Genomic DNA, 20,148 nt, shown 5'->3' with positions numbered 1-20,148 from the left:
AACGCTTCAACCGAATGTTTGACTCTGCACATATACCGTCAGTAACCCAGTTCAAAGCATCAAATTAAATGAACATACCGATCGTGCACTGCGCTTGATTTTGGACAACCGCCATTCGTCGGGTTTCTCGTACTTGTTGTACAGCGGCTCGATCTTCTCCTGTTTCTTCCTCTTACTGATCTTGTTCGCATCCGCAACCTTGAAGAACTGCGGTGCGACCTCCACCAACCACTTGGGCTCGACAACGGTTACGTTATGGCAGTACTCTCGTGTTGTGAGGACCAATTCGTGGTAGACGAGCCATTCAGGAGCGCGGTTGAACAGTGCAGAGGAAGGGTGGATGTAGACTGGTGTGCCCTCGACGAGGGTCTTGTAGCCTTCTTGAGGATCCTTCTTGGCCGCGTTTCGGAAGAAACCTGAGCAAATGGCCTTTCGTACTTTGTTGTAATCTCGGCCTGCAGAAAGGATATCGTGCTTGTACCTGGAAATGTGTTAGCAACAAGACTCCCGAGCCTAGGACGGGCAAGAAAACGTACCTGTCCATGATACCAAGCAACTGCTTCCGGACGTCCTGCGCTCTCCTCATACTCCTCGCCTGAATGAAGTTCTCATAACACCAAGGGTTAGAGAAGTTGGCCGCCTTCCAACCATTATACACCGTCAACAGCGTAAGATGGTCACCCTCTGGCTGATGGAACTTGGCCTTCTTGGAGTCTGCCTGAGCCTGCTTCTCCTTCGGCCGGTAGAACACGCTCTGCACCGACAACATCGCGACAATAGAGAGAATCTCCTCTGAGCATCCCAACTCGACGGAGGCGATAAGCATCTTGGCGAGAGGAGGCTCCATAGGGAAGTCCGCCATCTTGCGACCCAAACGAGTCAGAAGACCCTCGTCGTCGAGTGCCGACAAGGCATACAACCCTTCCAGTGCTGTTAACATGGTCTGTGCTGGTGGCGGGTCCATGAAATCGAAGCTGAGCAAATCGTTGATACCCATGGCCTTGAGCTGGAGAATCGTTGCCGACAAGTTCGTCCTCTGGATATCAGGGATCGAGTTGGGCAACATTTCATTCCTAAAGGCCGCTTCGGTGTAAAGTCGATAGCACTTTCCAGGGCCCGTACGTCCGGCACGACCAGCACGCTGTCGAGCCTGCGCTTGGGAGATAGGCATGACGACGAGCGAGTCCATACCCAATCTCGGATCGTACGCGTTCTGCTTAGAGAAGCCGGGGTCGATGACGTAGTAGATACCGGGGATCGTCAAACTGGTTTCAGCGACGTTGGTGGCAATGACGACTTTACGTGCTCCTGGGGGTGTAGGTTCGAACACACGGGATTGGACTTCCGAAGGGAGCGCGGAGTAGATGGGGAGGATGATGAGTTCAGGTACTTTGGGGCCGAGTGCCTTCATACGCTCGAAGAGGATCTCGCATGCCGTGTCAATCTCTTCTTGACCCGTTAGGAAAAGAAGGATATCGCCGGGAGGTTCAGAAAGGTGGATTTGCATGACGGTGATAAGGGAGGCGTCGAGATAATCGCTCTCGGGTTCTTTGGTGTAGAGAATTTCGACAGGGTATGTGCGACCGGGAATGGTGAAGATGGGACATCCAAAGAAGTATTTTGAAAACTTCTCAGCGTCCAAAGTGGCGGAGGTGACAATGAGTTTTAGATCAGGTCGTTTCTTGACGGCCTCTGCGGAGGATTGTTAGTAAAATTACCAGAGGGGAATCAGCCTGGGTACATACTCTTAAGCAAACCGAACAGAACGTCAGTGGCAATCGTCCGTTCGTGGGCCTCGTCCAACATGATCACCGAGTACTGACTACATAGCGGGTCGATCAAGCATTCTCTTTGAAGCATACCGTCCGTCATGTACTTGATTCTCGTTTCTGGACTTGTGCAATCCTCGAAACGAATGGTATATCCGACTTCTTGGCCGAGGCGACAACCCACCTCTTCTGCCACACGTTTGGCCACCGACATCGCAGCCACACGACGAGGTTGGGTGCAGCCAATACGGCCTTTATCTGCGTATCCCGCTTCGGCGAGGTATTGCACCATTTGTGTGGTCTTTCCTGAACCCGTGTCACCGACGACAATGAGGACTTGATGCTAAACAAAGTCAGCATGGATATCGGATGGATAGGAAGGGAGAACATACCTCTTCTACGGCCTTCAACAACGGGTCCCTAAGCTTGTAGATAGGAAGCGACCTCCTCTGCTCCTGGATGCTCAACGTGGTGATCTCACCGAACGTTGTCGCCTTGTTGAAACTCGACTGCTTCCATGACGGAACCTCGCTAGCTTTCTGACTCCGCAGATTGCCCCTCAGGTCCTGTGCAAACAGCTTGTCCCCCTCCTTTGACATAGGATCCAACCAAGGCTGACTGAAATCGCGTGCTTGCGAATCAGCTTCTTCATTAGCCTCTTGTTGCCTGAGTTCCCTACGTTCTTTTGCCAGAGCCGCACCAGCCAAGGCAGCGCGATTGAGAGAGCCGTCAGGTGCTTTGACAATTTTGACGGGACTCAGGTCAAGTGTTCGTTTCGTTTGTCCAGCAAGGAAAGGCGGTTCGTCTTCTCGGATCTCGACGTCCAGCTCCTCTTCCACTTCTGCGCGAGCGATAGGGTCGTGAAGGTCTTCCTCCAACTCTGGGTAGTCTGCTGGGTTCAGAGCACCAGAGGAGATAAGCTGCTTGAGCTCCCATCGTTCGGGGGAAGTTAGCCGCTTCGTCGACCGTACAGGTTTATCGTCCTTTGAATTGAGGGGCAGTGCGTTGGCACCTGAACTAGCACGAGCTGCTCGAGCCCTCTCCTCCTCCATCTCTGCCTCCGATTTGATACGCAAGTGTGGTGTAAGGTCCCGTCCAGTGACTTGGTCGACATCCTTCATTGAAAGACCGATCCGTCCGCCGGCAACACTCATAACTTTGACCTTGACACGCTGCCCTCTGCTCAGGAGATCCGCCGCCGAGTTGGCTCTTGCACCAGCCTGAATATTGGAAACATGAACCATACCTATATGGACATTAGTTTTTACTTCCAACTTTAAGGAAATAAAGATACATACCTTCAACACGACCAGCGACCCCCTCCAATTGGACGAAAGCACCAAAGTCCTTGATGCCCGCTACCTTTCCCTCGTAAATCTTGAACACCACCGGTCGCTCGTCCAACTGCGCCCTCCCAGGTCTTCTATCGTATCTATCATCCCTATCTCTCCTATCATACCCGCCACGTCCAGGACTCCGACCTCGATAAGGTGAAGGGGAACGACTCCTGCGCTGACGTTTCGCGGGTGGTTCCTCAGAATGCGAGGTTTGCCTCGTTTTCTTCCCCGACACAATATCTCCCAGCTCCTTTAGGAACACATCGTCGTCAACAGCCGGTGGAGGCTCTTTGTTCTGAATCGCAAGACCAGGGAAGAGCCGCCTCGTCTTCTCCTGCTCGTCCAACACATCTCCATCCTCTTTCTCTCCTTTTGCCTCCTTCTTGGACTTCCTGGCCTTTTTATGCTTTGGGTGCATCGTCAGGATCAACCGGTCGATGTTCTCGATGTTGGAGTCGGTAAACCCAGCCTCCATCTCGTGCAACTTCTTCTTGAACTCGGTGAGGTTGGCTTTACATTGGTCGTGCAAGTCGATGATGAATTCAGCTACTGTTTTGTCGTTTATACCCAGGTGGCTGTTAATTTCCTGGGTAATCTTTGCGACGAGAGAGAGGAACTCGAGATTGTAGAGGTCATCGGTGGCCATTAGAGAGGTTAGGGTAAAATAGAGGGACTTGGTGGAACTGGTTTAAACTCGAAAGCTGTAGGCTCATTGGGATTGCCAACAGTCCTGCTTAGTCAGCTTGACCCTCGCCGGTGGCTGTGCCACTCCCGTCGCGGTAGGTCGCGGTCCCGAAACCTGCTCCTCCTCGTACCTCTCCAACTACTAATCAAGGCAAAACGGTCACATTTCAACTAGTTAACTTGTCCCAATCTAGTCAATACGTCTTTAGAGGTGGTAAATTTGACTCCCTCCGTAGCCATCTTGTCCCAAGCCACGCAATCCGAGCTGATACTCTTCACACCATCCACCACCACCCAACTCCTGAAACCAAAGGAGACAGAGTCGATCGCCGTGTACTTGACACAGTAATCTCCTGCCAGTCCGACATAGAATACATCCGTGATCTTCTTCTCCTTCAACATCTCTGGCAGTTCCGAAGTGTGCTTGCCCCAAATGTCCTTGAACGCGCTGTAGGACTCGATATCGGGATGGGTTCCCTTGTGCACAATGTGGTCAAACTTGTCCTTTATCAGGCCAGGGACGAATTCCGCTCCTTCAGTATTGGCCACGCAATGTACCGGCCACAAAACCTGTTCCAATCCCATCAACTTGTCTTTATCTTCCGGGTGGAAGATGATCGCTTTCGAGAGTACTGGCTTGTTGTGGGTTTGGGCAAAGGAGACGTGGTTGTCTGGGTGAAAGTCTCGAGTGGCGACTTTGAATTTGAAGCCCGGGTGGTCGATGAGCGCATTGACGATGGGGATGATGGCTTCGGCGCCTGGGACTGCAAGCGAGCCCGAGACGAAATCGTTCTGCATGTCGATTGCGACCAATGCTGGGACGAACTCGGAACCGTCGATGGTTACTGGCTCGGTCGCAGGTGTGTAGGGCGTGGAATTCGACATTTTAGTTGTGGTCGTTGGAAGGAAAGGAGCAAACGGGATAATCTGCTCCAATAGCCTCTAACGTAATCACGTCACCAATATATTAGCTCTAATAAACTAGAATGTAAAACATAGGGTAGATATCTCTGGGGGGTTTTTATCGGACATTCGAACAACAAACAGATGCATTGACGATATTTTACACTTGCCCACTTGTCCATGCGAGAAATAAACAACGATGATAAGTTAGAACCATGGAGGAGCCCAAAAGTAGAATCTGCTGCTCGGTCAGTTCAAGATAATCGACCAAGTAGGAAGACGGAGCTTACAAATTAGACTGTGGAAAGTTATGACCGGACCTCCTGCACTGTTACCCTTGGCTCCACGTTCAGGCTGGCAGACCTACGTTTGGGCACTGGTCGTTGGGGTGACTTCACGGTACCATCGGAAGATGAAGGCCTCCCAGACGCATCCGACGAGCGCCCGCGTCGTTCCCGCGTGGGATTCGCATGCATATCATCTTCAAACTGTGGCAGTCGCTTCAAGTACGTTGAATATGAGTCGTCCACCACGAGCGGAGGTGTAGCAAAGTACGGCGCTTCATAAGGACTTGTTCTCGCAACCGGGGCGGATATCCGTCGTTTATGGTTCAGGAACGACTGAAGAGATCCAACAGATGATGTCGAGCTAGAAGATTTAGTTGATGGAGATGGGGATTTGTGGAAGGGGGACAAAAGAGAGGTGGATGGAGACGATTGTTTGTTTGATGAGGATCCAGCATCAGAAGATCCAACAGACGAACCCTCTGAAGAAGCCGACGATTTCCTAGATGTAGACCATGGCGGGATTAAGGGTATATGGGTTTTCTTTTGGGATTTAACTGCGACGGTGGGTTCTGCAAGGTCATAAGCAACCGTCGAACGCCACAATGAATGTGTCAACTACCTTGACTGACAACAGGATCCTCCCGAGATTTGTCCAGAGAATTGCGTTTGGGCCTCAATGTGAAGCTTAATCTTAACTTGCGTTGTCGAGGAGTAGAGGATGGTGTAGTTGAGGTTTTCTCGTTTTCCGGTTGGGTAAAATTTTCGTCATTAATGGTCGTAGAGGGGGTATCCTGTGCCACGGTCGTTATTGGTGTCGGCGTCACCATGTTCGTTACGGGTAGAGAGGTGAGGAGAGGGCTTTCAATTAAGATCGGACTGAGAATGAGGGGTGATGGAGGGACGGAAGGGATAGGTGTGGGCATTTGGGTTTCTTCTTCGGGAACAAAAGTGAGGCGCTCGAGGGGCTCTGTGTTCCTTCTGGAAACAGGCGCCTGCATATCCGCGAAATAAACGCGTCGAGATGACCCAGAAGGTTCTCTTGAATGGGAAGGTGGAGCGGAGCCATGTTCGAGAATTGATACAGGGCTGTAGGTGGTGGTCGGTGGAGCGGATCGCCTACGCATAGGGGTCGGAGGGGGCACGCGCGGTGATCTCGGCAAGGCGCGTAATTTCGAGGATGAACGGGTCTTTGGCCCTGGGGAAGGCATGTTCGCGATGGCTTTTACGGGCTGGCCTGGTGCAGCAGAATCCGGCAGGAACCAGCGCATCCATATTGCCAGAACACTCTACACTCCCATAACGTCAGAATTAAATAGGCACACGATGAAATAAGGCAACTCACCAAACCAAACCCGATGGAACTATACGCCTTCGCAGAGATGATCAGAAATACGGACAGGGGATCGCTGTTGTCCTTGGGTGGCGAGTTGGAGTCGTCGGCGCTGTTAACTGGATTCCGTTTGGGCATGATAATCTTCCAACCGAGGTCGAGGAGGGATTCACTGCATTTGGTCAAGTAGAATTGACAGACAGGCATATCAAGAACTCTTCAGAATTCTGAAAAAGAAGTCCTTGGTGCCAGGGGTGTGGTTATGAAGTCAGCCCCCAGGCCCTTTGTGCATGTATACCGAAACTGGGAGCCAGTTTGGCTGTTCGTCCGGGCCTTGGATGGGTCAGCGGGGTTGGACGAGAATGGGGAGAAAAGAATATACGGACAAGGTTGTCAAGGAATATATACGCCTGAGAACTGGCAGGAGGATGATGGTCTCATTTAGAGGAGGAAGCGTGATATACGACTTTTCAAAAGCCGGAATGTGAGGCCACTTTTACTAAAATGATCGTACATAAGCAGCCTGATTTGTTTTCATGATGGCTCTTTATATTGACCGAGGCGCCCGTTTTAAACTTGGAACGTAAGATCATGACGCTCACATCCCTTTCTCCCTCCGCTTCTGGTCAGAGAATGAACGATTTATCATTGGATGTCTCAGTGGCGACGTTCTGGCCAGCTCCTTCCCATGAAAATGTAGTTCACAAAAAAAGTCGAGCGATATTTTTGCTGGCGCGTACGATGACTCGGATTCAGATTCCGGGAACGCAAGCGATCTAATCGACTGCTTTTCACCTGCAAAACCCTGTATGCTTCATCTTGCTGCCGGCATGGGGGACTCGTGCGTGTCGTGATTCCAATCGACGGGAGCTGCCCTGTTGTAGGCTTTGCAGCCCGCTTGCAAAGCATGCTGGCATGAGCGGCTCTGACTCATCGACATCGTGACCCTCCTAGTCCCGTTCTCATGACCCTCAAACGGCTTGTTCCTGTACTTGCTTTCGCATATCGCTAGGCTGCGATTTTCGCTAACTGCGATACAGGTAAGCCTAACCATTTCAAGTGCGGAGTGCCACTGAGTAATGGCACCATTCAATTTAAAGGATTCCTCATCCTACGCTGTAGGCCGTGATATCGAGCTTACGCGAGTACGCAGACTGAGACATGGCAGGCCTCCATGCATCCGGTTCGACCTCGTGCTTACTGACAATTGCCACTGTCGCTACATCCGGGTACGATGTTTCCGCTTCGACTCATGGATGCGACAGCCTCGTAGGATCCAATACCATTGATATATACGGGGCTCTGGTGTCCTTTCATCTAGATCTATAAGGGGCAAAACCTCTGCTGTGTGGGCATACACTGGCGGTTATCTCCTCCTGATACCAGTATGCATTGAAGCCTTTACCCAAAGCTCGATCCTGCAAACGATTGTCAACAACGGCGAACTCGCCTCGCTGACTACGGCGGCCTCTTTGCTTACCAGTTACACTTAGTCCCTCTTGACATGCGCCTCGACTGTGATGTGCACACCAGGAGGTTGGACAGGCTGGACTTTGGGCGTATCGGCAACGACCTTGATTTTTCGTAACTTGGACCTCCTTGGGATGTAGATGCGTTTGATAACATGGTGGGGTCTCCCGTCGTCGCGTGCCCTCTGCGTATAGCCTCGTCAATCCCACTCATGTCGGAAGCGGCTACCTGGGACTCTACCGGCAGTGGACCCTCAATCTCGCTCGCCTGAGCAATTTCCGCCGCAAAGACCGACGTAGCGACGATAAGGGCGAGGAGCGCTAAGGTTTTCAAAGACGACATCCCCCCTCGATGCGATGGAGCCAGGTACTCAACCCTGAGGAGTCCAGGGCCTTTATAGGCGCAATGTCCGACTATGGATCACTCAATGCGCTCCCAATATAGCCACTGATCATCGTTCAACGTCGTGCTAGCCGTAGTTCTCGTTCAGTATCAACTGTACCCTAGAGGTAGCTGGGAACTATGAACTCTCCTATCTCTCGCTTCACGGTACTTCTTCTCCCTCGGATAGACCAGCAGATTCTAGGCCTGCTCGACCTTGAATTCCTCTATTTCCACATCCAAGTCTTCTTCGACCTCTGCAGGCCTCGCTCCGTACACGCCCACCCAAATGGTCTCATTCTCGTTCTCGGGAACGAAAAAACCTTGAATCTCCCTGATAATTATCCCATCGACCTTGACAATCAGAGCCGATCCTTCATCCTTCTCCCTCTCCGCATGTACGACTATATCTTTGTTATCCTCGACAGGGGCGCCCACGCTCCAGTCACTCCAACCCCCTAGCCCAGGCGCTACAGTAGATCGCCTCAACTGCTCTTCATAGAACTCGACTCCAAATTTAATCCAGACGTCTGGTCGTTTGGCCCATATGAAGACTACCCCCGCTTGGTCGTACAACTGAGAGTAGGGCATCTCCTTGATTTTGACCGTTGCAGAGCGAAGAGATTTGAGTGTGATTGGGGTGTAAAATGTGGGCTGGTTGGCTGAGAAGGTAGACGGTGGTTTGCGCCATAGATCTGTACGCGGAGGGATGCGAAAGGTGAAGGGGAAAGTGCTCGGTGGTGCTTGCGTTGTGTTGAGAGGATTGAGGTCTGGGGGTGACATCGTGACGGACTGGTAACGGATGCCTCTGATCCCTTTCCCTTTTATAATATGGATCCCGTCAAGAATAACGGGGAAGGTCCTGATAATAATCCAAGGGTCACATGGTCCTGGCTTCGAAAGGCAGGAAGCAATACTCACTGCCCCGTGATGAGTGGATATTGCTGCGTTTAGGTATGCCTTCTCGCAAGAAACCCGGGTATTTTCACTATCCAGAGTGAATTGCACATGCGACGAGCGTTCACTGACCAAGAAGCGCCCGTCGGAGCTTCAAACTGCCTCGAGATCCCATCACACGATCCTTCCCCTTCAGACCACCATGATTCGATGTCGACAAGATTGACGCTACCTGAGGGTCGAGGGTGTGTTGTTTGACCCAAATAATTCTACTCTGTATAACTCAGCCCTACTTTCCCAAAAGCCGATGGGGTATCATACACCTTTGTTAATCGTTGCCATTCGAACGCCGACCATCCGCGTGTGGTAGCTAGAGTAGTGGCCTGAGATTAGACTTGTTCAATCTCGAACGCCTCCACCTCAACTTCTAAAACTCCATGTACATCTGCAGGACGCGCGCCATATATGCCCACCCAAACAGGCTCTTCTTCGTCCTCGAAGACCCCCGAAATCTTCCGCACCATCTGGCCATTAACTGTAAGAACCAAGGCCGTGCCTTGGGGTCTATCTCTCTTCGCCTCGACTACAATGCCTTCGCCGTCTTTGACAGGTTCTGCAATATTCCAATCACTCCAGCCTCCCACTCCGGGCGCGACAGATGACCGCTTCAACTTCCCCTCGAAGTACTCGACTCCAGCTTTGATCCAGATTTCAGGACGGTTAGCCCAGAGAATTACGATACCCGCCTGGTCGTAGAGGTGAGCATACTGGATTTTCTTGATTTTTACCGTGGCCGATCGAAGATTCTTGAGTGTGATAGGGGTGTAGAAAGTGGGTTGAGACGCGGAGGTCAGCGCGGGTTTACGGTAAAGGTCTGTATGAGGAGGGATTTGGAATGTGAAAGGGAAGGAAGTTGGGGGTGATTGTGTCGTGTTCAGCGCTTTCAAGTTCGTCATGTTTTGAACAAGGTTTTGGAGAAATACTTGCTGCGGCCACGATTAACAAAAAATAACGCGGCGGGCGGCCATCACATGTTTCTTCCCGAACCACGCGCCTGGTCCCATTTGGGACGCGTTTTTCGACTCCGCCCTAAAGTGCACCTCTAGTTTGAACCTCGAGAACAAGAGAACCAACGCGGCAATGTCAGACTCTGAGTCGGACGGCTACAGTGCTTTCGACTTTTCCGAATTCACCCCAGAAGACTTTGCTCAAATCGATGCCCAAGTTCAACAACATTTCACCCAGACGGTTGTTATTCTGGAGGACGATGATTCAGAGAGCGAGCGTGGAGAGTGTCCGGACGGTACGCGGGGACAGTCAGGAGATGAATCGTTCCAATTTGATAAAGAAAATGTGGTGAACCTTTCTCAGATTACTGAGGAAGAGTTCTTAGAAATTGATAGACTCGTCTCGAGGGCCCTTGCGACCAGTTCTTCAACTGCCTCTATTTCAATTGGATCAACAGAAGTCAGCACACCACAGACTGGTCAACAGTCGGAAGAAACGTCGACAGATGGCGATATAGAAGTCGTCGTCCCCGCGGTACCCGCTGTGGTCACGGCTGGTCCTTCACGAGCGCGAACCACAGCCAGAAGCAAGAACTCCCATGATGAACCATCCAAACCACGGACCTGGCGCTACCGAGGTAAACAGAGGAAAGATGCATCTCTTATGGACCTGTTCCGCACAAAGCGCATCTTATCTGTGACCGACTTGGTTGGACCAACGTGGTAAGTATCGCCAGTCAGAATAGAACGAGGACCATTCACCCAAACCGATTACAGGTGCGAAGTTCAATACGATTATGGCCTCCGTCAGAGGAGATCTCGGCCAATAAAAGATAGACCAACTTCCTTCAAGTCAGCAACAGGGAAAGAGATCAAAGTCGAAGCCAAAGTCGCAGAGAAGAACGATGTCCGGACGAAACAGGGCCAAGTCAGTTGGGTCGTACCTTTGGGATGGAATGACGAGGTCCTCACTCCTGTTAGGCGGTACATAAGGAACTGGAACGCGAAGTCAAGGCGGAGGAGTTGAAGGTTGATGTCACCTCGGAGGAAGAACGATGGGCATTGAGGTAGGTTGTTGTGTCGTGGGCGCTTGACAGCGTACTGATGCTCGCACAGGCTCTTGAACGCCATTGTGTGTTTCCAGATCATGCAGAGAGAAGGCTACACCGTAAGACAGCCAGGTTATTTGCAGAGCCAACATTGAACAGTGGTTTTAGCGCGAAGTACCTGTATTCGGTCTTGTCAACGACGAGATAGTGACCGGTATTGTGGTGAGTGGTTCCTGGATTATTAGCATTGCTGTTGGCGTAGAAATCTAAAATCTACATCATAAACAGGATGAAGTGCAACGGACACCATGTTCCAAAAGACGACCATCTGTGTCCCCTTCGATGGAACAGACTCGCAAGAAGCTCCGGCGTTCAAGATCTCCTGAAATCGATGCCAACGGTCACGCAGCGCGCAGCTCCTCCTCTAGCCCAGATTCAAACACAACCTCGGCATCAAAGGGCAAAGGAAAGGCCAGGGAACTTTCCCAATGCCCAAAAGGTCGCTACACACTTCGCATTGTAGATACGAAGACCAGGACAGTCGACCGGCTTCCCCCAGAAGAAGACATTTATTCATCCCGCCTTCAAGTCATGCTCTACCGCCGTCTCCTCCTTTCTCTTATGTCTCTCTCCAGCCCCTTCGACTTTGATTATTTCTGGGACAAGGTAGGGGTGGACCCAACCGAGCAGTTCTCCACACGGTTCCTTGTCCAGTCCGGGCTCGTGCTCAGCGATGATGGGTTCAAACAGACGACCCTGAACGGGTTAGTTAAAGAGTGGAAATCGCTGATCAAGGAGAGTGGGATCATTGGCATCGAAACGGAGTTGGAGCTGGTGTACAGGCTGCAGCCCAAAGGTGCCAAGTGGAAAGGGAAGGGCAGAATGCAGGTCCCTGTGCCGACTTTAGCGACTTCACCAACGCTAATATCGAGTATCGAAGAACGTGAGCGAGAAGACAGAGAGCTAGCGCTGGCTATAGCTGCTAGCCTCGCAGATGCGGGCCTTCCCAGTGCTACTGTTGAGGTGGAGAACCCCAAGGCCAGCTCGAGCGTTCTCAAGGGCGAACCCACTGTAATCGTCGATGAAGGAGTGGACCCGGAACTTCAACAGGCGCTTTATCAGTCGTTCAAGCCTCCAGCGTCGGATAGTGAGTTGGATCCTTTATCTCCCTCCAGCCTACGCTTACACGACAGTGCTCCCAACAGGCTCAACAGAAGCAAGTGCAGTTACTCTCGTTGATACTAGCATCCACAGCTTCAAAATTGTTGGGACAAAACTAGTCAACTACGACGAGGAGCTGCTTCAAGGGCACCTCGATGCCGTTCTGGAATTTTGGAAGGGAAAACGAAAGCCACAAGGTGTTCCGGCTTCATTGGCTAGACGCTGCGAGTGAGTGTCTCCATTGCGGAAGTTGAGGGATGGTCGTTTTAAAACGGTTCGTGCGGCAGGACTTGCGAATATAAAAACGACTGTGAATGGCGAGAAGCCAAGGCGCTTGAATTCAAGTCCAACAAGGCGTCAAATCCGGCAGCAACATGAGTAGGGACTCGTATGGGCAATCAGGACGCATTGGTCTTTGGGAAATCTTTGGGTTTTGACCGGGAAACTGGATTCGGAACGACTACTCATCTACGAGCATATATATTTTCTCAGCATGGGAGCCTGTAACCTTTGGGAACTGGTATTGTAATGGTGTATTTTTATCTTGAATTGGACAATACATATGAAGAATGTGTTCAAAGCGAGCCGTTGATCAGGTATGATATGAAAAGAATGGTGTTGCGTTACTGTACTGAAAAAGAGAGGAGCAATAATTTAAAACGAGTGAGAGAAATGAAAAGTCCATGGTGAGAGACAGATGATTAACTCGAGGTACATAATAGTATTACTACTACGATCAACGGTGGTCGGAGGAGGGCAGAACCGGACAAGGACGGTGGTAGATAATTAAGTGGAAGATCTCTGCACGCATAAGTCGCCCATTGGGAAGCGTGAGGAGGCAGGATAAAGGTCGGAGAAACGATGAAAAAGGAAGGGAAGGCGATGGAAAGGAAAAGAACTCGTAAAAACGGAAACCTAAATGAGATCCAGTTTAAGCATCATTGTCCCAAAAGTCAGGAATCCCATAGTCATCGACATAGGACCCACTCTATCTACATGATCACACAATCCTTGTCTTTATCCTTACCGCCGCTGTCGCCCTCGCCTCTGTGTAAGACGGCGTTTGCACCTCCGGGTTGGTGCATGGGCTGATTTTGCGAGCTCTTCAATCGCTGGATGGCACGTTTGTCGCCCAGCTCGGCGGCTTTCTTGTAGTAAGCGACGGCACTGAAGAACGAGGAGACGAACATTAGTTTCTCGTCGGGATAGCAATGACGTATGGACATGGAGACGCCAAATGGATACGTACTCTGCGAGGTTGGGATTCGTGCCAATACCGACTTCAAGGAAGTACCCCACTGCATACATAGCTTTCACCAACCCGAGGTCAGCGGCCTTTTGAGCCCACAGGAAGGCTTCTGTATCGGACTGAGGTAGAACTCCAGGTGACCCGACGAGGTACCACGCGGTCAGGGCAAAGCAAGCATCCCGGTGATTTTGCTGTGCAGCGATGTTCTGCAAGAAGAGGGGTCAGCGATTGTAGGGACGTGAAAGCAAATATCGCACGTAGTAATGAATGGAGAGCGCAGGGTCTTGTGGGCAGCCAAGCTTTCCATACTCGTAGCACTCCCCGAGCTTGTACGCGCTTGGGGCATATCCGAGTTCCGCAGCCTGAGCCAACAGCTCCACAGAGTATTCATAGTCCACAAAGACGACGTTGTCCACACCGCGTTCGTGCAAGAGCGCAAGTTCGTGAAGGGCGTGGGGGAACTCGGCAGTAGCATGTTCGGCACTGCGCTTGAGCCATTTGACGCCCTCCTTCGGGCTCTTTGAGCATCCCAGCTCCCCGTTGAGTTCGGCGATACCGAGTCGGTACATCGCACCGGGGTGGAGCGCAGCACCGGCCTTGCGATAGAAACCGAGGGCCTTCGCCGATTCCCTTCTACACCCCCACCCATTCTCGCAGCACGTTCCGGCACGATACGCGGCGTCTGGATGGCCGTGTTTAGCGGCGAGCACGAACAAGGGGTATGCACGGTCGAAGTCTTGCTTATTCTTGTACGTTCCGATGCCGTTCGCGTAGCAATCTGCCAGGAAGTATTGACTTGGAGCATGTCCGCGATCGGCGAGACGTTTCAGCAGGGAGGTAGCCTCCTTCACCAAGTCCTCCCGCTTTTCCAATGCCTTCTCGACCTCCATGACATTTCCAGGGGTTTGTTTGGGTATTGGGAGTGATTTGGAGGCGTCGATCATGAATACGGCGAACTCAAATTGGAGGTCAGGGTCTTGGGTCTTCTTTGCATTTGCCCTGTAAAGTTCGAGGGTCCGTTCATGAGAGAGGAGGGAAGCCTGATTGCCAGGTCGCAGATGCGAATGGTCGAGGATAGGACCTGGGGGAGGAGATGGAGCACGGATGGACTGAGTGGCTATGGAGCTGGCGTTTCTATACGGTGAATGAGATTCTGAGCCAATTGCCGGGTTGTAACCTGGATGGAGCCCGTTTGGTGTTGATGATGCCCCATTGAAAAAGTCGTCGTTATCGTCTTCGCCCTCTGGCGTTCTGTCGTCGTAGAATTCGGGTTCTGCATCGTACATTCTGCTTGGCGTTGGACCGCGCTGTGGAGGCTGCTGCATTGGACCCGGAGGTAGCTCTCGAGCTGGTCGGCCTGGCGGAAGTTGCCCCTGGCTCGGTGTTGGCGATCCCTGACCACCCTGAGCCATGAATTCCCTCGAAATGGAGTGTCTAGGAGAAGTGTGTTGCTGTGGATCCCAGGCCGGTGGCGCTGGTTGCTGCTGCGGGGCGTACATGGCCATCGATGGCTGGCGAGGCTGACGGCGGTGACAGTGAGAAGGGAAGCGAGTTCAGTGCGGTAAGATCTCTTGGCCGACGTCGTCAACGGCGTCGACTGGAGTCCAGGAAGAAGTTTATGGCGGCCAATGTTCTGGGCTAAAGTTGTGGTCGCAGAGCTAATGACGCCGATTATGACCTTGGTTGCCTTTTAATTCGAGCTTGCCCATATCATCCCTTTCCTGCCTGCCTCCTCTTCATCCGCTCAACCTCCGGTCCGGCCGGCCACCGGTCCCAAGCCTTTGTCAAGCAAGGTCAAACACAAGAGCCCCTCTCCTGATCGTGCTGGGAGCTCTGCTGCGCGACCTGAACTAGTCTCTCTCTTTCCAATACCACCAAATCGCCTAAAAGCGTCAATAACAGCGGCTTACAATGGACTCTCTGCGCTCGCGGCCGTCTCAGGCACCCAGGAAGGGAAAATCTCCCGCCAAACTCTCCAAGGGCGGCGGCGACCCAATACCTCGACCCAGAACGACTCGTGTCGATGATAAAATCAAGAAGCGCATGTCTATGCGATATGCTGAAATATCCAGTCCGATAGACTCTGGGAGCATCCCTGCGATGCCTAGTCTTGCGGGGTTTCTCCCAGGCGGCCAGCCCAGCGGGGGAGTTCTGTACGATGAACCGGACGACGCGACGAGGCAACAGGACGCTGCTAGAATAGCTGCTGAAGACAAGAGGATCCTAAGCTCAGATGACTTTGATCCAGATGCATGTAGGTCTATCCATGTACCTCTCAAGGGCCGTTCACCGACTGGGTATAGTCTTGAAGCGGAAGCTCGCCAACTCTACAGAGGCTGAACTTCGCTCCCTACAATCATCTCTTGAGAAAGCAAAAGAGGATACTGCGTCGGACTTGCAACGCAGTGTGTTCAAGAAGTAAGTTGACGAGTACCCCAGCAACTCAGCCTCTGATGTCTTACCAAACAGCTACGCCGAATTCGTCCTTATTTCTAAAGAGATCTCTGTTCTGGAGAACGAGATGTTAGAGCTCAAAGAACTGCTGTCCGACTACAAATCGATGCCCCAAATGCTTCATATACCCGATCCAACATCTGTCACTTCCTCCACCCTCTCAACCTACAAACGGTCTTCCGTAGCCGATCTCCGAGTCCTTTACTCCAACCAGATGCACGCGCTACACACCTCCATCGAAGGTGCCGCGAAATTCGTCCCAACAACCCCCGGCCGCCATGTCGTTGGCGAATTCGAGAATATCCTCAGCCTCAACGCCGCCACCTACAAGATCATCCACAAGGTTAAGTTTGTAGTATTAGACGATGCCGTTTTGGTCGCTAGGCGGAGAAGGCGCAATGCTGGAGGAGGAGACGCGGCGGGGACAACAGTTAATGAAGGAAAGTTAGTCGCGGAGAAGTGTTGGGCTTTAAATGAAATGATCGTTCTCGATACCAAGGATTCATCTAGTGCGTTTGTCTATCATTCCCCTCTTAATGACACTGAAGGCCTTGGTATAGGTATGACTAACGTCTTCAAGGTGCGGAATGGGAAGGAAACACACGTTTACCGAACCGAAACCGCCCAAGAGAAGAAGAGCATACTTACTCTCTTCCGACAAGTAGCTGAAGAACTACAGACTAAACGGAGGAAAGAACGCGAAGGCGAGCATGAGCGGAGGAAGAGCATGTGGCAAGGCAATGCAGCTGGCGGAGTACGTGCATCTCCAAAAGTCTACTTTGACCATCGCGTTTAACTAGATTCACCCACCATTTAGCGCAATTCCCCTGTTCCTCCTTTGCCCGAATGGATGGCTGATCTGGCTAGAAGAGGGGGCGACATTCCCAATGTGGCGGCAGACGCAAAGGCGAAGGCTGAGCGGGATGCTCGATGGGTTGGGGATTGGTCGGACAACCTCACTGTTGCCATTGCTCTGAAGGAGTGGAATAAAGCGGTACAACTGGTGGAAGAAGGTAGACCTTCTCTTCAGCGCCTGACGTTCCCTAAATTAAAGGTTTTCTTCAGGCCAAGCTCGCGCAGCAACAATGCCTCCTCTCGCCGCCCGATTACCTGCTCTAACACAACAACTAACCCAATCTCTTCTCGAATCCCTGTCCCTCCCTTCCAATAGGAAATCAAGCACAGTCAACCTTATCTCCCTCTTGAACAGACTCAAAGCCGGATCGGCCGCGCGAACCACCTTCCTTGAAATGCGCGGCAAAGTCATCCACAGTCTCATGCGCAAGATCCCCTTCGAAGGACATGTGGGCACCTACATAGGAGAGCTCGCTGTGGTTTTCTTTACCGGTATCAAACACACGGCAGACTGGTATCTTGCGAGTTTCAAGGAGAACGAGGTGGCGAGCTGTAAGTAACCTTTACTCGCGCTGCCTCCTTTAGAAATGAGACTGATGCTAATGTGAATGCAGCCTTTATCACCTGGGCAAAGCAACAAATCGAGAAATATGGAGAGATTTTCCGCAAGCAGGTGTACTCCAAGGACGTCGAACCTCAGATTGTGGAAGAATCAGTTCAAATCACGCTTAACCAGAGCCGGAAGGTGGTTACTCTATTCTCCTTCAATCAAACCATGACTGACGTTTGTATATAGCTACTGGAAGAATATGGCCTAGATTTCAAGTTCCTCTTGAATAGCATTCTCGTGGAGAACCCGAAGCAACCTTCAAGTGCAACGGTCGAATTTAAAGTCAATGAACACCGCCAATCGAAACAGATTGCCCAGATCACGAAGCAGAATTCCCGATCTGACCTCAGGCCAAAGAAATCCTCGTCGCAACTCAACACTCCCGCTCCTCCCACACTCGCTCCTGCTCCTCCGGGTAGGCGTAAATCACCAGCACCTCCACCAATCAGCATGAAGAACAGCATGGGGTCTATCCCACCAGCACTGAGTTCGGCATCGTTGCAACCACCTAACAGCGCGGCAAGTTCGAGTTATTCCGGTATCCAGACAGCGCAGGACGTATCCGGGTTGGGATCTTCGAGGATGTATCGAAGTCGCACTCCAGTTTCAGCTGCGCAGACGCCAACGCACGAGAACCCTCCTGCCTCAGCGTCGAATCCAAAAGATGGGCCTGTGTCGCCTACACCAATGAGGCAGGCGAATTCTAGTGGCTCTGGGTCGTATTTGAGGGAGAGGCCAGAGAGGGAGAGGCCGCCTAGGTCACTGAGAGCGAGTCCTGTGCCGAGGTCGGGTGCCAGTGGGACGGGGAGTCCTGCGCCTGTCCCACCTCCGCCGAGGTCTGTCCATCGGCCTGGTAGTTCGGTGGGGAGACCTCCCCCTCGGGAGGGAATGTTTTGAGCAGTATATTTATTTTGGCCGATTATGGCTGCGTGAATGTGGCAGACTTGTTTGATCCTCGCTGACATGAGAACGAGAGAATTGTGCATACAGGTATCGACAAAACAAAGCAAAGCGAGAGATATAGAAATGAATTGCAGATATTAATGCGCTTATATTACGCAGAACAACGAACTACAAAGATGGCCGTTGTTGAGCACGAGTCATCTTTTTCGCGATAATATTCGCAGCGTGGAAAGCGCGTTCCACAATTTGGTAGTCTCTATGAGACATATCGAGCAACAAAAGGAGTTCTGTATCACCGTGTCAGCATCTCGCTCGCATTCCAAGTTGGGAGAATGAGACGCACCTCTGAACAAGAAAACATACCGCATTGTGCGCTGTGTTGGCAGAACAACCATTTCCCACAGCCCAGGTCCTGCAGAAGACCGTCGCCAGAAGCTGTCTGGCAATACAGCTTTCGGCTGTTCGCCGTCTTCAGAGGCATCCTCGGATGAAGACCCTTTCCGCCTGAAGAAGTTCTTCCACCTCTTAAGACGGCTTCGTCTCCTCTCCTCCGAGGCTTGAGCAGAGTGGTAGTGAGTTGCCCCCACCCCGGCACCGGCTTCAAATGATTGCGTATTCACGAACTCAGTTACTTCTTGCGACCATTGAAGGAGGTGAAATTCTAATGTCCCGCAGGTTGCCAAGAACGCGTCCGCCACACCTTGAGGTGTAGGGTTCTGCTCCATCCTGCGGAGGAAGTCTTCGCTCACTTGGATAATGGAGAGGAGTGAAAGGAGGAGGTTGACGGGCGGGCTGCAAGATTCGTGGTCGTGGTTGTTCACAGTGCTACGGAGGGTGTGGAGGTATGCGTGCTGAGTGGAGATCATTTCCGAAAGTAGACGTTGTAACTTCACTTGAGAAACGTCTTTCTCGATTGGAGGAGGGGTGGCTTGTGGAGTGAGTGGAAGGTGAGAATTTGAGTTGGCTGTGGGTGGAACTGAAGTCGGCCGTGGCTGGGGATGAGAATTGGAGGTAAAAGGGTCGGACCTCTTGAGTTCACCCATATCGTTTACCAAGATGTCATTGGGTTCAGCGCGGGGATTGTGGTAAGACGTTATCGTCCACCGCCGGTGGATTGAATCGGGAGAAGAGCTCTCCACCAAATCAGAACGCTTCTCGTCCTGGGATGTGTCCTGTGGCATCGGAGGCAGAGGTTTATCGGCGCTGAACCGGCCTTCAGGAATTGAATTGGGCGGTGGCAGCTCTGCGTCTGAGCCATCGAAATGGTAATACGGGATCTCGGACGGGGGTTTGTTGTTGAAACGGACGGTCTTCTGCTCATGAGGATGTTGTTGGCTGGAAAGGCGTTGGGCGTTAGGCCGAAAGTCTGCGAGCTCCGGAGGAGGCGGGTGGACGGGTTGATAGTTAGGCATGTGACCATCGCGACGCTTTTTGAGGACGCTTCTTTGCCTTGAAGAGGGGTATTGATATCGAGAAGTGACTGTAATTTGAGCATTGACCAGCGCCCGATGGGAGTTATCTGACAGGGATGCAATGTCGAGAGATGTTGTGCGCCTGACTGGTATGGCAGAGGCGATGGGCGTGAAAGCATCTCTGCGATTCTTTTGTAGTTTCTTGGGTCGCGAAGCTGGCTTCTGGGGTGCCTGGTGTTGCCGAGGGATATTCTCGATGTTGTCCCTTGGTTGCAGCGGATGGTGCATCGCAGCTGAGTCTGTGATCGAGGTCAAGATGCAGCAGGCAGGCAGAGATGGCAGACACGTACCTGACGCTCCTCGTGGATCAATGAGACGGGTCATCCTGGG

At 51.9% G+C, this 20,148-nt stretch overlaps 10 protein-coding genes across 10 annotated transcripts; 2 read left to right on the top strand and 8 right to left on the bottom strand.

The window, feature by feature from the left end:
- Nucleotides 1-6: 6 nt before the first annotated feature.
- Nucleotides 7-3,752, bottom strand: CC1G_06591 (ATP-dependent RNA helicase DHX8; the record flags this gene model as incomplete). Its single annotated transcript, XM_001829202.2, has 6 exons — nt 7-24; nt 79-481; nt 537-1,692; nt 1,746-2,112; nt 2,162-3,015; nt 3,068-3,752. The coding sequence occupies 6 exons, from the start codon at nt 3,750-3,752 to the stop codon at nt 7-9; spliced, it is 3,483 nt and encodes a 1,160-aa protein (XP_001829254.2).
- Nucleotides 3,753-3,961: 209 nt separating this feature from the next.
- CC1G_06590 (pyrazinamidase/nicotinamidase) lies at nt 3,962-4,675 on the bottom strand (the record flags this gene model as incomplete). The annotated part of the gene is made up of 1 exon (XM_001829201.1): nt 3,962-4,675. One exon carries the CDS (start codon nt 4,673-4,675, stop codon nt 3,962-3,964), a length of 714 nt encoding a protein of 237 aa, XP_001829253.1.
- Nucleotides 4,676-5,591: 916 nt separating this feature from the next.
- CC1G_06589 (hypothetical protein) lies at nt 5,592-6,738 on the bottom strand (the record flags this gene model as incomplete). The annotated part of the gene is made up of 2 exons (XM_001829200.2): nt 6,323-6,738; nt 5,592-6,266 (listed from the first exon to the last, which is right to left on the bottom strand). Exons 1-2 carry the CDS (start codon nt 6,515-6,517, stop codon nt 5,592-5,594), a joined length of 870 nt encoding a protein of 289 aa, XP_001829252.2. The 5' UTR covers nt 6,518-6,738.
- Nucleotides 6,739-7,799: 1,061 nt separating this feature from the next.
- CC1G_06588 (hypothetical protein) lies at nt 7,800-8,122 on the bottom strand (the record flags this gene model as incomplete). The annotated part of the gene is made up of 2 exons (XM_001829199.2): nt 7,800-7,964; nt 8,021-8,122. The coding sequence occupies 2 exons, from the start codon at nt 8,120-8,122 to the stop codon at nt 7,800-7,802; spliced, it is 267 nt and encodes an 88-aa protein (XP_001829251.2).
- A 111-nt stretch (nt 8,123-8,233) lies between these two features.
- On the bottom strand, nt 8,234-8,944 carry CC1G_06587 (hypothetical protein; the record flags this gene model as incomplete). The annotated part of the gene is made up of 1 exon (XM_001829198.2): nt 8,234-8,944. One exon carries the CDS (start codon nt 8,942-8,944, stop codon nt 8,363-8,365), a length of 582 nt encoding a protein of 193 aa, XP_001829250.1. The 3' UTR covers nt 8,234-8,362.
- A 503-nt stretch (nt 8,945-9,447) lies between these two features.
- CC1G_06586 (hypothetical protein) lies at nt 9,448-10,014 on the bottom strand (the record flags this gene model as incomplete). The annotated part of the gene is made up of 1 exon (XM_001829197.1): nt 9,448-10,014. The coding sequence occupies one exon, from the start codon at nt 10,012-10,014 to the stop codon at nt 9,448-9,450; it is 567 nt and encodes a 188-aa protein (XP_001829249.1).
- Nucleotides 10,015-10,198: 184 nt separating this feature from the next.
- Nucleotides 10,199-12,507, top strand: CC1G_06585 (hypothetical protein; the record flags this gene model as incomplete). Its single annotated transcript, XM_001829196.2, has 7 exons — nt 10,199-10,788; nt 10,843-10,993; nt 11,047-11,132; nt 11,182-11,233; nt 11,283-11,336; nt 11,403-12,261; nt 12,290-12,507. 7 exons carry the CDS (start codon nt 10,199-10,201, stop codon nt 12,505-12,507), a joined length of 2,010 nt encoding a protein of 669 aa, XP_001829248.2.
- Nucleotides 12,508-13,267: 760 nt separating this feature from the next.
- CC1G_06584 (Sel1 domain-containing protein) lies at nt 13,268-15,166 on the bottom strand (the record flags this gene model as incomplete). Its single annotated transcript, XM_001829195.2, has 3 exons — nt 13,782-15,166; nt 13,525-13,730; nt 13,268-13,442 (listed from the first exon to the last, which is right to left on the bottom strand). Exons 1-3 carry the CDS (start codon nt 15,027-15,029, stop codon nt 13,268-13,270), a joined length of 1,629 nt encoding a protein of 542 aa, XP_001829247.2. The 5' UTR covers nt 15,030-15,166.
- Nucleotides 15,167-15,435: 269 nt separating this feature from the next.
- CC1G_06583 (nuclear mRNA splicing protein) lies at nt 15,436-18,490 on the top strand (the record flags this gene model as incomplete). Its single annotated transcript, XM_001829194.2, has 8 exons — nt 15,436-15,778; nt 15,828-15,942; nt 15,994-16,487; nt 16,539-16,732; nt 16,796-16,991; nt 17,044-17,385; nt 17,448-17,578; nt 17,630-18,490. 8 exons carry the CDS (start codon nt 15,436-15,438, stop codon nt 18,338-18,340), a joined length of 2,526 nt encoding a protein of 841 aa, XP_001829246.2. The 3' UTR covers nt 18,341-18,490.
- Nucleotides 18,491-18,514: 24 nt separating this feature from the next.
- CC1G_06582 (hypothetical protein) lies at nt 18,515-20,142 on the bottom strand (the record flags this gene model as incomplete). The annotated part of the gene is made up of 3 exons (XM_001829193.2): nt 18,515-18,633; nt 18,690-20,057; nt 20,109-20,142. The coding sequence occupies 3 exons, from the start codon at nt 20,140-20,142 to the stop codon at nt 18,515-18,517; spliced, it is 1,521 nt and encodes a 506-aa protein (XP_001829245.2).
- Nucleotides 20,143-20,148: the final 6 nt, after the last annotated feature.

This window comes from Coprinopsis cinerea (genome assembly GCF_000182895.1).
Source record: "Coprinopsis cinerea okayama7#130 chromosome 1 map unlocalized cont3.1, whole genome shotgun sequence".
NCBI lineage: Eukaryota > Fungi > Basidiomycota > Agaricomycetes > Agaricales > Psathyrellaceae > Coprinopsis > Coprinopsis cinerea.
This window is presented reverse-complemented; position numbering and strand designations above follow the sequence as displayed.